Source organism: Calonectris borealis, unplaced genomic scaffold (genome assembly GCF_964195595.1).
Source record: "Calonectris borealis unplaced genomic scaffold, bCalBor7.hap1.2 HAP1_SCAFFOLD_141, whole genome shotgun sequence".
Taxonomy (NCBI): Eukaryota; Metazoa; Chordata; class Aves; order Procellariiformes; family Procellariidae; genus Calonectris; species Calonectris borealis.
In genome coordinates, this window is record NW_027441527.1 from 94,591 (window position 1) to 111,869 (window position 17,279).

A 17,279-nucleotide genomic window follows, 5' to 3' on the forward strand; every position below is an offset into this window, starting at 1 on the left:
ACCCCCACTCACTCCACTAGCTGCACTGGGACCCCCCACTCACTCCACTAGCTGCACTGGGACCCCCCCCTCACTCCACTCGCTGCACTGGGACCCCCCACTCACTCCACTCGCTGCACTGGGACCCCCACTCACTCCACTAGCTGCACTGGGACCCCCCACTCACTCCACTCGCTGCACTGGGACCCCCACTCACTCCACTCGCTGCACTGGGACCCCCCACTCACTCCACTAGCTGCACTAAGACCCCCCACTCACTCCACTAGCTGCACTGGGACCCCCCACTCCCTCCACTAGCTGCACTGGGACCCCCCACTCACTCGCTGCACTGAGACCCCCCACTCCCTCCACTAGCTGCAGTGGGACCCCCCACTCACTCCACTCACTGCACTGTGACCCCCCCCCCACTCCACTAGCTGCACTGTGACCCCCCACTCACTCCACTCGCTGCACTGGGACCCCCACTCACTCCACTAGCTGCACTGGGACCCCCCACTCACTCCACTAGCTGCACTGGGACCCCCCACTTACTGCACTCGCTGCACTGGGACCCCCACTCACTCCACTCGCTGCACTGGGACCCCCCACTCACTGCACTAGCTGCACTGGGAATCCCCACTCACTCCACTCGCTGCACTGGGACCCCCCACTCACTCCACTCGCTGCACTGGGACCCCCCACTCACTCCACTCGCTGCACTGGGACCCCCACTCACTCCACTAGCTGCACTGGGACCCCCCCCTCACTCCACTAGCTGCACTGGGACCCCCCCCTCACTCCACTCGCTGCACTGGGACCCCCCACTCACTCCACTCGCTGCACTGGGACCCCCACTCACTCCACTAGCTGCACTGGGACCCCCACTCACTCCACTCGCTGCACTGGGACCCCCACTCACTCCACTAGCTGCACTGGGACCCCCCACTCACTCCACTAGCTGCACTGGGACCCCCACTCACTCCACTAGCTGCACTGGGACCCCCCACTCACTCCACTCGCTGCACTGGGACCCCCACTCACTCCACTAGCTGCACTGGGACCCCCCACTCACTCCACTAGCTGCACTGGGACCCCCCCCTCACTCCACTCGCTGCACTGGGACCCCCCACTCACTCCACTCGCTGCACTGGGACCCCCACTCACTCCACTAGCTGCACTGGGACCCCCACTCACTCCACTCGCTGCACTGGGACCCCCACTTACTCTACTTGCTGCACTGAGACCCCCCACTCACTCCACTAGCTGCACTGGGACCCCCACTCACTCCACTAGCTGCACTGGGACCCCCCACTCACTCCACTCGCTGCACTGTGACCCCCCACTCACTCCACTAGCTGCACTGGGACCCCCCACTCACTCCACTCGCTGCACTGGTACCCCCCACTCACTCCACTCGCTGCACTGGGACCCCCACTCACTCCACTCGCTGCACTGGGACCCCCCACTTACTCCACTAGCTGCACTGGGACCCCCCACTCACTCCACTCGCTGCACTGGGACCCCCCACTTACTCCACTAGCTGCACTGGGACCCCCCACTTACTCCACTAGCCGCACTGGGACCCCCCACTCACTCCACTAGCTGCACTGGGACCCCCCACTCACTCCACTCGCTGCACTGAGACCCCCCACTCACTCCACTGGCTGCACTGGGACCCCCCACTCACTCCACTCGCTGCACTGGGACCCCCCACTTACTCCACTAGCTGCACTGGGACCCCCCACTCACTCCACTCGCTGCACTGGGACCCCCCACTTACTCCACGAGCTGCACTGGGAACCCCCACTCACTCCACTAGCTGCACTGGGACCCCCACTCACTCCATTAGCTGCACTGGGACCTCCCACTCACTCCACTGGCTGCACTGGGACCCCCCACTCACTCCACTAGCTGCACTGTGACCCCCCACTCACTCCACTCGCTGCACTGAGACCCCCCACTCACTCCACTGGCTGCACTGGGACCCCCCACTCACTCCACTCGCTGCACTGGGACCCCCCACTTACTCCACTAGCTGCACTGGGACCCCCCACTCACTCCACTCGCTGCACTGGGAACCCCCACTCACTCCACTAGCTGCACTGGGACCCCCACTCACTCCATTAGCTGCACTGGGACCCACCACTCACTCCACTGGCTGCACTGGGACCCCCCACTCACTCCACTAGCTGCACTAAGACCCCCCACTCACTCCACTAGCTGAACTGGGACCCCCCACTCACTCCACTAGCTGCACTGGGACCCCCCACTCACTCCACTGGCTGCACTGGGACCCCCACTCACTCCACTCGCTGCACTGTGACCCCCCACTCCCTCCACTAGCTGCACTGAGACCCCCCACTCCCTCCACTAGCTGCACTGGGACCCCCCACTCACTCCACTAGCTGCACTGGGACCCCCCACTCACTCCACTCGCTGCACTGGGACCCCGACTCACTCCACTCGCTGCACTGGGACCCCCCACTCACTCCACTAGCTGCACTGGGACCCCCCACTCACTCCACTCGCTGCACTGGGACCCCGACTCACTCCACTCGCTGCACTGGGACCCCCCACTCACTCCACTTGCTGCACTGGGACCCCCCACTCACTCCACTCGCTGCACTGGGACCCCTCACTCACTCCACTCGCTGCACTGAGACCCCCCACTCACTCCACTGGCTGCACTGAGACCCCCACTCACTCCATTAGCTGCACTGGGAACCCCCACTCACTCCACTAGCTGCACTGGGACCCCCCACTCACTCCACTAGCTGCACTGGGACCCCCCACTCACTCCACTCGCTGCACTGGGACCCCCACTCACTCCACTAGCTGCACTGGGACCCCCCACTCACTCCACTCGCTGCACAGGGACCCCCCACTCACTCCACTCGCTGCACTGGGACCCCCCACTCACTCCACTAGCTGCACTGGGACCCCCCACTCACTCCACTAGCTGCACTGGGACCCCCCACTCACTCCACTAGCTGCACAGGGACCCCCCACTCACTCCACTCGCTGCACTGGGACCCCCCACTTACTCCACTCGCTGCACTGGGACCCCCCACTTACTCCACTAGCTGCACTGGGACCCCCCACTCACTCCACTAGCTGCACTGGGAACCCCCACTCACTCCACTAGCTGCACTGGGACCCCCCACTCACTCCACTCGCTGCACTGGGACCCCCCACTTACTCCACTAGCCGCACTGGGACCCCCCACTCACTCCACTAGCTGCACTGGGACCCCCCACTCACTCCACTCGCTGCACTGAGACCCCCCACTCACTCCACTGGCTGCACTGGGACCCCCCACTCACTCCACTCGCTGCACTGGGACCCCCCACTTACTCCACTAGCTGCACTGGGACCCCCCACTCACTCCACTCGCTGCACTGGGAACCCCCACTCACTCCACTAGCTGCACTGGGACCCCCACTCACTCCATTAGCTGCACTGGGACCCCCCACTCACTCCACTGGCTGCACTGGGACCCCCCACTCACTCCACTAGCTGCACTGTGACCCCCCACTCACTCCACTCGCTGCACTGAGACCCCCCACTCACTCCACTGGCTGCACTGGGACCCCCCACTCACTCCACTCGCTGCACTGGGACCCCCCACTTACTCCACTAGCTGCACTGGGACCCCCCACTCACTCCACTCGCTGCACTGGGACCCCCCACTCACTCCACTAGCTGCACTGGGACCCCCACTCACTCCATTAGCTGCACTGGGACCCCCCACTCACTCCACTGGCTGCACTGGGACCCCCCACTCACTCCACTAGCTGCACTAAGACCCCCCACTCACTCCACTAGCTGAACTGGGACCCCCCACTCACTCCACTAGCTGCACTGGGACCCCCCACTCACTCCACTGGCTGCACTGGGACCCCCACTCACTCCACTCGCTGCACTGTGACCCCCCACTCCCTCCACTAGCTGCACTGGGACCCCCCATTCACTCGCTGCACTGAGACCCCCCACTCCCTCCACTAGCTGCACTGGGACCCCCCACTCACTCCACTCGCTGCACTGTGACCCCCCCCCCACTCCACTAGCTGCACTGTGACCCCCCACTCACTCCACTCGCTGCACTGAGACCCCCCACTCACTCCACTAGCTGCACTGGGACCCCCCACTCACTCCACTAGCTGCACTGGGACCCCCCACTCACTCCACTCGCTGCACTGGGACCCCGACTCACTCCACTCGCTGCACTGGGACCCCCCACTTACTCCACTCACTGCACTGGGACCCCCCACTCACTCCACTAGCTGCACTGGGACCCCCCACTCACTCCACTCGCTGCACTGAGACCCCCCACTCACTCCACTGGCTGCACTGGGACCCCCCACTCACTCCACTCGCTGCACTGGGACCCCCCACTTACTCCACTAGCTGCACTGAGACCCCCCACTCACTCCACTCGCTGCACTGAGACCCCCCACTCACTCCACTGGCTGCACTGGGACCCCCCACTCACTCCACGCGCTGCACTGGGAACCCCCACTCACTCCACTCGCTGCACTGGGAACCCCCACTCACTCCACTAGCTGCACTGGGACCCCCACTCACTCCACTAGCTGCACTGGGACCCCCCACTCACTCCACTAGCTGCACTGGGACCCCCCACTCACTCCACTGGCTGCACTGGGACCCCCCACTCACTCCACTAGCTGCACTGGGACCCCCCACTCACTCCACTGGCTGCACTGGGACCCCCCACTCACTCCACTAGCTGCACTAAGACCCCCCACTCACTCCACTAGCTGAACTGGGACCCCCCACTCCCTCCACTAGCTGCACTGGGACCCCCCACTCACTCGCTGCACTGAGACCCCCCACTCCCTCCACTAGCTGCACTGGGACCCCCCACTCACTCCACTAGCTGCACTGGGACCCCCCACTTACTGCACTCGCTGCACTGGGACCCCCCACTCACTCCACTCGCTGCACTGGGACCCCCCACTCACTCCACTAGCTGCACTGGGACCCCCACTCACTCCACTAGCTGCACTGGGACCCCCCACTCACTCCACTCGCTGCACTGGGACCCCCACTCACTCCACTAGCTGCACTGGGACCCCCCACTCACTCCACTAGCTGCACTGGGACCCCCCCCTCACTCCACTCGCTGCACTGGGACCCCCCACTCACTCCACTCGCTGCACTGGGACCCCCACTCACTCCACTAGCTGCACTGGGACCCCCCACTCACTCCACTCGCTGCACTGGGACCCCCACTCACTCCACTCGCTGCACTGGGACCCCCCACTCACTCCACTAGCTGCACTAAGACCCCCCACTCACTCCACTAGCTGCACTGGGACCCCCCACTCCCTCCACTAGCTGCACTGGGACCCCCCACTCACTCGCTGCACTGAGACCCCCCACTCCCTCCACTAGCTGCAGTGGGACCCCCCACTCACTCCACTCACTGCACTGTGACCCCCCCCCCACTCCACTAGCTGCACTGTGACCCCCCACTCACTCCACTCGCTGCACTGGGACCCCCACTCACTCCACTCGCTGCACTGGGACCCCCCACTCACTCCACTAGCTGCACTGGGACCCCCCACTCACTCCACTAGCTGCACTGGGACCCCCCACTTACTGCACTCGCTGCACTGGGACCCCCACTCACTCCACTCGCTGCACTGGGACCCCCCACTCACTGCACTAGCTGCACTGGGAATCCCCACTCACTCCACTCGCTGCACTGGGAACCCCCACTCACTCCACTCGCTGCACTGGGACCCCCCACTCACTCCACTCGCTGCACTGGGACCCCCACTCACTCCACTAGCTGCACTGGGACCCCCCACTCACTCCACTAGCTGCACTGGGACCCCCCCCTCACTCCACTCGCTGCACTGGGACCCCCCACTCACTCCACTCGCTGCACTGGGACCCCCACTCACTCCACTAGCTGCACTGGGACCCCCACTCACTCCACTAGCTGCACTGGGACCCCCCACTCACTCCACTCGCTGCACTGGGACCCCCACTCACTCCACTAGCTGCACTGGGACCCCCCACTCACTCCACTAGCTGCACTGGGACCCCCACTCACTCCACTAGCTGCACTGGGACCCCCCACTCACTCCACTCGCTGCACTGGGACCCCCACTCACTCCACTAGCTGCACTGGGACCCCCCACTCACTCCACTAGCTGCACTGGGACCCCCCCCTCACTCCACTCGCTGCACTGGGACCCCCCACTCACTCCACTCGCTGCACTGGGACCCCCACTCACTCCACTAGCTGCACTGGGACCCCCACTCACTCCACTCGCTGCACTGGGACCCCCACTCACTCTACTTGCTGCACTGAGACCCCCCACTCACTCCACTAGCTGCACTGGGACCCCCACTCACTCCACTAGCTGCACTGGGACCCCCCACTCACTCCACTCGCTGCACTGTGACCCCCCACTCACTCCACTAGCTGCACTGGGACCCCCCACTCACTCCACTCGCTGCACTGGTACCCCCCACTCACTCCACTCGCTGCACTGGGACCCCCACTCACTCCACTCGCTGCACTGGGACCCCCCACTTACTCCACTAGCTGCACTGGGACCCCCCACTCACTCCACTCGCTGCACTGGGACCCCCCACTTACTCCACTAGCTGCACTGGGACCCCCCACTTACTCCACTAGCCGCACTGGGACCCCCCACTCACTCCACTAGCTGCACTGGGACCCCCCACTCACTCCACTCGCTGCACTGAGACCCCCCACTCACTCCACTGGCTGCACTGGGACCCCCCACTCACTCCACTCGCTGCACTGGGACCCCCCACTTACTCCACTAGCTGCACTGGGACCCCCCACTCACTCCACTCGCTGCACTGGGACCCCCCACTTACTCCACGAGCTGCACTGGGAACCCCCACTCACTCCACTAGCTGCACTGGGACCCCCACTCACTCCATTAGCTGCACTGGGACCCCCCACTCACTCCACTGGCTGCACTGGGACCCCCCACTCACTCCACTAGCTGCACTGTGACCCCCCACTCACTCCACTCGCTGCACTGGGAACCCCCACTCACTCCACTAGCTGCACTGGGACCCCCACTCACTCCATTAGCTGCACTGGGACCCACCACTCACTCCACTGGCTGCACTGGGACCCCCCACTCACTCCACTAGCTGCACTAAGACCCCCCACTCACTCCACTAGCTGAACTGGGACCCCCCACTCACTCCACTAGCTGCACTGGGACCCCCCACTCACTCCACTGGCTGCACTGGGACCCCCACTCACTCCACTCGCTGCACTGTGACCCCCCACTCCCTCCACTAGCTGCACTGAGACCCCCCACTCCCTGCACTAGCTGCACTGGGACCCCCCACTCACTCCACTAGCTGCACTGGGACCCCCCACTCACTCCACTCGCTGCACTGGGACCCCGACTCACTCCACTCGCTGCACTGGGACCCCCCACTCACTCCACTAGCTGCACTGGGACCCCCCACTCACTCCACTCGCTGCACTGGGACCCCGACTCACTCCACTTGCTGCACTGGGACCCCCCACTCACTCCACTCGCTGCACTGGGACCCCTCACTCACTCCACTCGCTGCACTGAGACCCCCCACTCACTCCACTGGCTGCACTGAGACCCCCACTCACTCCATTAGCTGCACTGGGAACCCCCACTCACTCCACTAGCTGCACTGGGACCCCCCACTCACTCCACTCGCTGCACTGGGACCCCCACTCACTCCACTAGCTGCACTGGGACCCCCCACTCACTCCACTCGCTGCACAGGGACCCCCCACTCACTCCACTCGCTGCACTGGGACCCCCCACTCACTCCACTAGCTGCACTGGGACCCCCCACTCACTCCACTAGCTGCACAGGGACCCCCCACTCACTCCACTCGCTGCACTGGGACCCCCCACTTACTCCACTCGCTGCACTGGGACCCCCCACTTACTCCACTAGCTGCACTGGGACCCCCCACTCACTCCACTCGCTGCACTGGGACCCCCCACTTACTCCACTAGCCGCACTGGGACCCCCCACTCACTCCACTAGCTGCACTGGGACCCCCCACTCACTCCACTCGCTGCACTGAGACCCCCCACTCACTCCACTGGCTGCACTGGGACCCCCCACTCACTCCACTCGCTGCACTGGGACCCCCCACTTACTCCACTAGCTGCACTGGGACCCCCCACTCACTCCACTCGCTGCACTGGGAACCCCCACTCACTCCACTAGCTGCACTGGGACCCCCACTCACTCCATTAGCTGCACTGGGACCCCCCACTCACTCCACTGGCTGCACTGGGACCCCCCACTCACTCCACTAGCTGCACTGTGACCCCCCACTCACTCCACTCGCTGCACTGAGACCCCCCACTCACTCCACTGGCTGCACTGGGACCCCCCACTCACTCCACTCGCTGCACTGGGACCCCCCACTTACTCCACTAGCTGCACTGGGACCCCCCACTCACTCCACTCGCTGCACTGGGACCCCCCACTCACTCCACTAGCTGCACTGGGACCCCCACTCACTCCATTAGCTGCACTGGGACCCCCCACTCACTCCACTGGCTGCACTGGGACCCCCCACTCACTCCACTAGCTGCACTAAGACCCCCCACTCACTCCACTAGCTGAACTGGGACCCCCCACTCACTCCACTAGCTGCACTGGGACCCCCCACTCACTCCACTGGCTGCACTGGGACCCCCACTCACTCCACTCGCTGCACTGTGACCCCCCACTCCCTCCACTAGCTGCACTGGGACCCCCCATTCACTCGCTGCACTGAGACCCCCCACTCCCTCCACTAGCTGCACTGGGACCCCCCACTCACTCCACTCGCTGCACTGTGACCCCCCCCCCACTCCACTAGCTGCACTGTGACCCCCCACTCACTCCACTCGCTGCACTGAGACCCCCCACTCACTCCACTAGCTGCACTGGGACCCCCCACTCACTCCACTAGCTGCACTGGGACCCCCCACTCACTCCACTCGCTGCACTGGGACCCCGACTCACTCCACTCGCTGCACTGGGACCCCCCACTCACTCCACTTGCTGCACTGGGACACCCCACTCACTCCACTCGCTGCACTGGGACCCCCACTCACTCCACTCGCTGCACTGGGAACCCCCACTCACTCCACTAGCTGCACTGGGACCCCTCACTCACTCCACTCGCTGCACTGAGACCCCCCACTCACTCCACTCGCTGCACTGGGACCCCCCACTCACTCCACTAGCTGCACAGGGACCCCCCACTCACTCCACTCGCTGCACTGAGATCCCCCACTCACTCCAGTACCTGCACTGAGACCCCCCACTCACTCCACTAGCTGCACTGGGACCCCCCACTCACTCCACTAGCTGCACTGGGACCCCCACTCACTCCACTAGCTGCACTGGGACCCCCCACTCACTCCACTAGCTGCACTGGGACCCCCCACTCACTCCACTCGCTGCACTGGGACCCCCACTCACTCCACTCGCTGCACTGGGACCCCCACTCACTCCACTAGCTGCACTGGGACCCCCCACTCACTCCACTCGCTGCACTGGGACCCCCCACTCACTCCACTCGCTGCACTGGGACCCCCCACTCACTCCACTAGCTGCACTGAGATCCCCCACTCACTCCAGTAGCTGCACTGGGACCCCCCACTCACTCCACTCGCTGCACTGAGACCCCCCACTCACTCCACTCGCTGCACTGGGACCCCCCACTCACTCCAGTAGCTGCACTGGGACCCACACCAGTAGCTGGCACCACAAATCGGGGGTGCGTGGTGCCTACACCCCCTGGCTGGCTGCAGTAGCTGGCACCCAGTCCACCCACACCAGCCCCCCAGTAACTGGCACCCAGTCCACCCACACCAGCCCCCCAGTAGCTGGCACCCAGTCCACCCACAACAGCCCCCCAGTAGCTGGCACCCAGTCCTTTCAGTTCTCATACACCCAGGAGAGAGAGCGAGACTACGCAGAGAGATCGTTAACAAAAGATTTAATGAGAAGATCCAGGAAGACAGGGCAGACATCAGCTGTGTCCTGCTGCCAATCACTTGTCTCTGGAGAGACTCCGGTGTCACCAGGTCAACCCTCATCTGAAAGTCCTTCAACAAGGTCAGAGGGGACGAATCCACAGTTGCGGGGTTTCTTCCTGCTCCCTGTGTACTTCTGCCTGAGCCCTCTGCCAACAGCCGCCTTCCCCTCTTTCCTCTGGAGCATTAACTTCGTCTCCTCATGTTCCTTCTCCAGCTGTTGACTTCTGCTGCTGTTTCTTTCACGGCTTTCAGTTCGCGCTCCGCCCTTTCCAGCTGGGTTTGAAGACAGACGCTCGTTTGGATGGCAGAATCTCGCTCCTCTGCCACTCGCGCTAGTGAGTCTAGTGAGCTAGACGTCCCAAGCGGCAGCATCTCAGTAAAACCCCTCGAACCCCTCCTTCCCCACCCCCACCTTACCTCAGCAAAGAAAGCTGCAGCCGTCACCCGCAGCTTAACCGAGCAGGAATCCAGCCACGGCAAGAGGTTCTTCACCAGGCAGGGGGAGACGAGCCCAGCACGGAGCAGGACGCTGCGCAGGGGACACAAGTCAGGGACACACAGTTAGTTACCCAGGAAGGCCACAGGCCAGGTCTCCAAAATTCCCTTGCTCCGATGCAGACACTGTTCTTTAGCTCAGAACCGCTTCCCAGGAACGCCGGAAGGGTCCCAGCAGCCTTTTCCCAGGGAGGCAACCAGATGCATCCCTGCGGCTCTTACCCGCTCAGCAGACACACCCCCTCAGGGTGAGCCAGGGGGTCTTCCAGGCGAGCCCACACCGCCCGATTCAAGAGCAGCTGCATCCATTTCTGCGCCACGCATTTCCCTAGCACCAACTCTATAGCTGAAAGGAAAATCCTGGCAGAAGAAACAGAACACAACATAAACAAACACAAACAAAACAAACCAAATCCAAATAACACCACCACAAACCCAAAGAAATCTCAAATCGCAGCACCTTAGGGAAGACTTATCTTTAGCAGAGCTAAATACCCCTGAAATGATGCTTCACAGCCTTCAAGGCTGCAGATAGCAACACTGGCGTTTTCGTCATGCCCCAAACCCGCTGAAGCAGAAGAAAACCCACGCCCCTAGACTGACTCCATGCTAGATACTTACCAAGGCAACACCTAATACCTCTTCCCACCAGCATTTTGCAAAGAACGACACCGGTGCCCACGAGAGCCACTGCTCCCTGCGGGGGTCCACTGCGGGAGCGCAATGCTATTGTGCATGCAAGGGTATGCAGGAGGCAAGATGACAGCCGCCCGCAGTACGAGCTGCGTAAGACCTTCCCGCCCGGGAGCTGGAGTTTCTCCAGGAACGAACAGAAGTAAAACCAACCATGATGACCGGTTTCCACGTCTAGGAAGCAGGGCAGGTGAAGCACTCCCTCAGCCCCACAAAGCCACGTGCTTTGGCGAGGGGAAATGAAGCCAGCCCCTCCATCCGGCCCTTCGGCTCCTTACCTGCACGGCTTCTCCTCAAGCACCCAGCCCTCGAGGAACAGTTGTCTCCAGCTGCTCGTGGGGGACAGCAGCCTCTCCTCGCCCAGCGTTTCACTGGCCCACCTCAGGAGGCTGGGAAGGAGGTGGGGAAGCAGTTGCCTGAGCTCCTCCGTGCTCCCCAGGGAAAGCACCACCTCCGAGATGGCACGGGTGATCTGCAGAGAAACACGACCAAGAACCACCTGTTCAGGCAAGGCCGCTTCCCACCGCCTGGTTCCCCCACCTGCCTGGGGCGGGGGGTTACTGTCTGCAGTTGTCACTTCTGCGACAGCCTTGTGGCTCAGGAGCACAAAACCGTCCTGGCTCCCCACACTCCTTGAGGCCGGCCCAGCACAGCGCCCTGGGAGTCTCCACGGGCATCCGCAAAGGGCACCCGATTCCCTCGCGACCAAGCATGGGTTAGAAAGCAGATGAAAGCTGCAGAAACGTGTCTGCTGTTCCACGTACCGTCAGAGTCTCCAGAGCAGTCTGACGGTTGTGCTGCTCACAAGCGGAGGAGTCAGTTCCCCGGCGGTTGTTTCCTGCTCTGTTTAGTTTCTCCACTAAGCACCTCAGGACCTGAATCCCAAGGATGCTTCTCCCCAGGCTCCTCCACAGCTCCACCGTGTCACTGCAAGGGAACAGACGTTCACCCCCGAGCCCGTATCCTCGCAGCCCTGCACTGCCCTCAAACCTCCTCATCTGCAGCGGGGCTTACAACGCCCCACGCACAGCAGAGACACGAGCACGCAGTCTTGCAACGCTCAAGACTGTTCAGGCAGAAGAAAAAGACCTGCTTCTCAACTGGACCCCCCAGTACGAGCAAGCTGTGGGGTCTCTGTTCGACTGTGGTGGGGGAGTGGGCAGTGTACGTACCTGTCCATGAGCAGGCCTTTCTGGAGGAGACTGCTGATCACGGGCTCCCGGTGAAAGCGGGCAAGGAGAAACACCGCACGGAGCAGGAAGGGCCTGTGGGTGCTCTGCTGCATGTAGGCGCAAAGGGTGTTCAGGATTTTCGGCACCTGAATGGAAGAAGAGGAGAAAGAAGGGCTCGGTGCATCCTTTACCCCTCCTGCAGGTTCCACCCTGCCTGACCCTGGCTCACGGCTGGAGCCGAGTGTGCTCTTGGCAATTGTGTGCACGAACGCACGCACGCACACGCACGCACGCACACGCACGCGGAGCCTCAGTCCCTGCATGTGCCTGGCCCAGCCGTATGAGCAGCTGCGTGCCCTGTGTGCACACAGAAAACACGGACACCTTTCACACCCAGCACTTTCACACCCAGCTCTCCCCACGTGTCTGTAGCGATGCAGGAGCAAGACCAAACACGCTCTTCGAGACCCTGAAGATGCCTTGCAGGGCCTGTGCAAGGGCACGTGACTCCTTCCAGAGGAACCCACTTCTCCGGGGACACTTTTCCTTGCCTCTACCCTCCTTTCCCAAAGCGCCAACCCCTTTCTCACACAGAGGGCCTTCTCTCGAAGCTACAAGCCGTGGCCACGATAAGGACAAGGAGGCAGCCAGGTCCCTCATCCCGTGGAAGACCCCAGCTTCTCCCACGGCTGCCTACCTCTGGCCCCTGGTGCAGCCACAACCTGCTCTGCGCCTGGGGAAGCAGCAAGGGGTGACCCCGCGGCCCACGGATGCGGCGCTCCCGCGGCCCGGAGCGGCCGTGGGCTCTGCAGGGACGGCACAGGGACGCCCTGCCCTGGCCCTAACAGCAGCAGCCTAACAGCTGGGTGAGCTTTAGCTCAGCTGGGTGCGATCCTGTGGGCTGCCACCCGTGGTTGCCATCACTGTGACCGACCTCTGCCAGCGGCGGACAGCCACAGGGTTGGTCTGGGCCGAGCGAGCTGCTGGTGGCCCTAGAGCCCAAGTGGAGCGCAGCAGAGCGCGAGCGGAGGAGAAGAGGAGCCTTGAAAGGGCAGGCAGAGCATGAGGCCAGAGGCTCCCAGGCTACAAACAGGCAGCAACTGGTGGCTAAAGGAAGGGCACCTCGCAGGCTGGGTAACACCGCAGTCGGGGAAAGCAAGGAGAGCAATGAACAAGTATCCAACCTGTGGAAAACCTCACGTGCCCAGCAAATCTCAGAGTAGAGGGAATTGGGGACCAGTGAAGAAAGAGCAGGGCGAAGCGGGTCCCAGGGCAGGGAGGACTGACAGTGACCCACGGAGGAAGGGGAGGAACGGCAAGGTTGGCACCTCATTCATGGGAAGGACCTGGACCAATGTGAGACTTTGGACAAGAAGTGCCCATATCCTTGTCACCAGCTGGAGCAGAAGCCGGCAGCAGGTGCTAACGCATGACTCAGACCATCAGTAGCCCCTCGGCTCGGCACACAGGCGGCGTTTCTTGAGCCCATGCCAACTGCACAGGGTGTAGTGCAACAGCCAACAGGAGAAAAGGCAAAGTCAAATGGAAAAAAAGGTCTCCTTTACCTCCTGGAGTATTTCCTTTCTGCATTCCACCAGGAAGACGAACACCCACTTCCACACTGCTCTTGCACGTCTGGGTGTGACACGCAGCAAGCTGTCCAGGACGGCAGTCAGAAAGTCCGTAGCCTGTGCTGGAGGGATGCATTTGCAAACAGCCTGGAGAGAAGTCAGGAACAGGAGAGACCGCGTCACAGCTCTGCTCCAGCAATTCAGAAAGGAAAGGAAACTTGACGGGACTGTTAGTTTGGCAGTCAGGGAGGGGGCAATCACTTGTCCCTCCTGCTGTGCATGCAGTGGTGTTTACATCTGATGCAGTTAAGCGATTTGGAAGTGCCTCCCCCATGCTGTTTGCTCACCTACCAAATCTGTATTCTGACAAGAGCACTCACACACACACACGCGCACAAACGCACACACCATGGTATCTGCTCCAGCGTGCCTAAACGACAGCCTTGTCTCAAAGCCTCCTGCTACTTGCTAACAACAGCCGTCCTGGACAGCTTGCTCTGGAGACAGCGAGAGACTGGAGGGGAGCAGGGAGGCGTGCAGGAGCCCCGGAGCTGGGCCCCACCCTGCTGTTTTGGGGCCAGTTACCTTTCCTATTTTGGTACAGGTCTCCATCTGAGTCTTCGTGCCTGGGTTGTTCAGCTCCTCACAAAGGCACCTGCTCTCATCTGCCTTCACGGTCTTGTCTGGAACAAACACCAGGAGAAAAGAGGAGTCACGTCTACAGAAACCCAACCTCTGGCCCCAGATACCAGTAAAGGAGAACCCAAGTGGTGGCAGTGAAGGCCACAGGGAAAGCCAGGGCCCTCCGGAGCTCGGTGCAGCAGGACTTCCTGAGCCCGATAAATGGCTGACAAATGACGGGCTGGAAAGAGCCCTCTTCCTTCCTGAACCGTTTGCTGGGGCTTCAGGGTTTCAGCAGCCTCTGCTCCCAGCAGCTGCGTCCGCTATTCCCGCACAGGCCACCCTCATCTCTGGGAGGCAGGAAGCCTCCCCGTGACTTCCTCAGCACAGGCAGACCCTGCTGCCTGAAGAGGAGAGGGTTTGAACACAACCCTTTGCAGCACGCTCCGGGCCTGCAGCTCAGATCTCTCCTCCCTGCCCAGTTTGCTCTGGGCAGCGGATTGGTTTCCTCTCTTGTGCTCGGCAGGAGATGTCTTCCCTGGCAGGGATGAGTTCGGAGACTGCCTGGGTAGCTGCCCCTCTCTCCAGGCTCAAGGCAGGGAGCGAGGGGAAGGCACCCTCCGAAATGTCAGGGACCTCATCCAAGCGAGTTGTCTGACCACCCTCTATCTCTCTAACGTGGAGGGGGACAGACGTGGAGTGGAACAGCCCCCAGCATTGGTGACAACGCGCTGCTCTCAGACAGCAGTGGGGGATGGCCCTGACCACTCAGCCTCACACATGCCCCAGGGAGGTGGGACTCAGCGACCCTCTCCCAGGGATCCTTCCTGAGATGGCCAGGGAGGCAGAGGGTTAACAGGGTGGGGGCACAAAACCAGCCGAGCACGTTGCCTCCCCCCTCCCTCCCGGGGACCTGGGACCCCGCTGGCGCCAGGCCAGGAAGGGAAGGAGGATCAGGCTGAGCAAGGCTGGGAAGCGCCCGCGCTCCTCACCTTGCATTTGGAGAAGGTAGTCGAGGCAGACCCATGCCTCCTGGCGGTCGCTGCTCAGAGTCCCCAGCAGTCCCACCAGGCAGCCAAACTGCTTGCAAGGACGTCCTCTCTGCAGGGGAGAGCAGCAGGAAAAGGGTCGCAGGCAGCCACAGCACCCGCTCGCCTCTACTGCCCATCCTGCTCCCTGAGCAGCGACCAGGCAGAGGGGCAGGCAGAAGGGCTGCCCCATAATCCCAGGAGCCCCGAAACCCAGCACCCAGTTGGGCAGGGCTCCCTTCCGGGGCCATGAATGGTGGGAAGGGGGCACCAGGGCATGCGGCGGGTCCCTACTCACCATGAGCTCAAATCGCTCTTTGCAAGCTCCCAGCACATGGGCGCAAACCCGCAGGGCTCTCTCCTGCTTCCATTCTTCGGCTGAGGTGAGCCAGCCCTTCAGGACCTGAGGCAGGGTGCATCTCTCTCGCAACAGGTATCTTTCTCTCCCCGAGATCCCTCTCCCTCTCCCTCCTTCTCTGGCCCCTCCCGGCACGGCCCCCGGCCCTACCGAGCACTGGCCCTGCTGCCTCCGCCGCCTCACTCTCTCCAACCGCCTCTGCCCTGAGCCAGGTGTTGCTTCCCTGCCGGCGTCTCCCCACTCCAGCCTTCCCCCAGGCTGCTCTCGCCCAGCTCGGGGCTGGCTCCTGGCTTTCCCTCCGGCAGGGCCCACTTCTCTGCCTGTCCTGAGGCTGCAGTGGCTGGGTGCTCCTGTTCCCCAGCTCAGCCCCTGGCCCCAGCCAGACGCACAGACTCGGAGCGAGCAGCCAAAGCCCCACTTTCCCACAGGAAAGGTATCCACCTGCTATTCACCCGCTAAGGCCTCGATTCTCTGCCCCCGCCACGCTTTCCCTGTTGCCCCATGCCTACTCACATGGACCATGTCGTCAAAGCAGGCAGAGGTCTTCTCTGCCTCCAGAAGCGTTGCTATCAGACGGCCCAGGTCTTCCATGCCTCTCCTGTGCAGAAGCTGAAAGCAGGAAAGGAGAGATGAGGTTCTTCATCATGGGGGCTGCCAGGGTGCACCGAGGTGGGATCCTGACCCAGAGGCGGGCAGGCACTGCCGGTGGGTACCTGCATGTTCACAGTTGCCCTCACTGTCTTCCTTCCCTTGTCCATCCGCTCCTTGGACGGATAGGACAAGACACTCTGGCAGCACACCGCCAGCAGGTTGCGATGTTCCTCCCTGCTCAGAGGTGGCCTCAGCTTGCTGGCCAGAGGACAAAGAAGAGAAAACAGAAAGGGCATTTACTAGCCCTCTCCAGAGTGGCTCAAACCACAGCTGGGTTCCTCCTAATCGAGGGCCCCAAATGCAACACCCCCAGCCCATGCCAGCGAGCACTGCCTTCAGCTCCAGCAATTCCTGCCTCCTCCCAGGCAGCGGCAACCCCCCACCCCCAGGTTAAGGAACCCCTGGGGCTCCCTTCCTTTGGGAGACACCCGAAATGGGGAACACCCTCCCACTCCACAGCCCCAGCAGCTCCCGGCCCCATGCTCGAGGCCACTGGGGCTGCCCCAACCAGCTGGGATGGGGCACACCGGGAGTCCCCAGCGCCCGGGGAACAGACCTCACCTCAACTCCTCCAGGACCTGAAACACTCCGTACACCACGGAGTCCCAGGGCTCCCCCTTTATCCAGTCCTGCAAGTCCCAGAGAGACAAGCG

General features: G+C 62.7%; 1 protein-coding gene across 1 annotated transcript; it reads right to left on the reverse strand.

Annotated features, from left to right (window-relative positions):
- Positions 1 to 10,220: 10,220 nt before the first annotated feature.
- On the reverse strand, positions 10,221 to 16,497 carry LOC142077072 (maestro heat-like repeat-containing protein family member 2B). Its single transcript, XM_075139239.1, has 10 exons — positions 16,489 to 16,497; positions 15,582 to 15,690; positions 14,554 to 14,651; positions 13,963 to 14,115; positions 12,398 to 12,543; positions 11,990 to 12,152; positions 11,504 to 11,697; positions 10,755 to 10,892; positions 10,455 to 10,566; positions 10,221 to 10,310 (listed from the first exon to the last, which is right to left on the reverse strand). The coding sequence occupies exons 1-10, from the start codon at positions 16,495 to 16,497 to the stop codon at positions 10,221 to 10,223; spliced, it is 1,212 nt and encodes a 403-aa protein (XP_074995340.1).
- Positions 16,498 to 17,279: the final 782 nt, after the last annotated feature.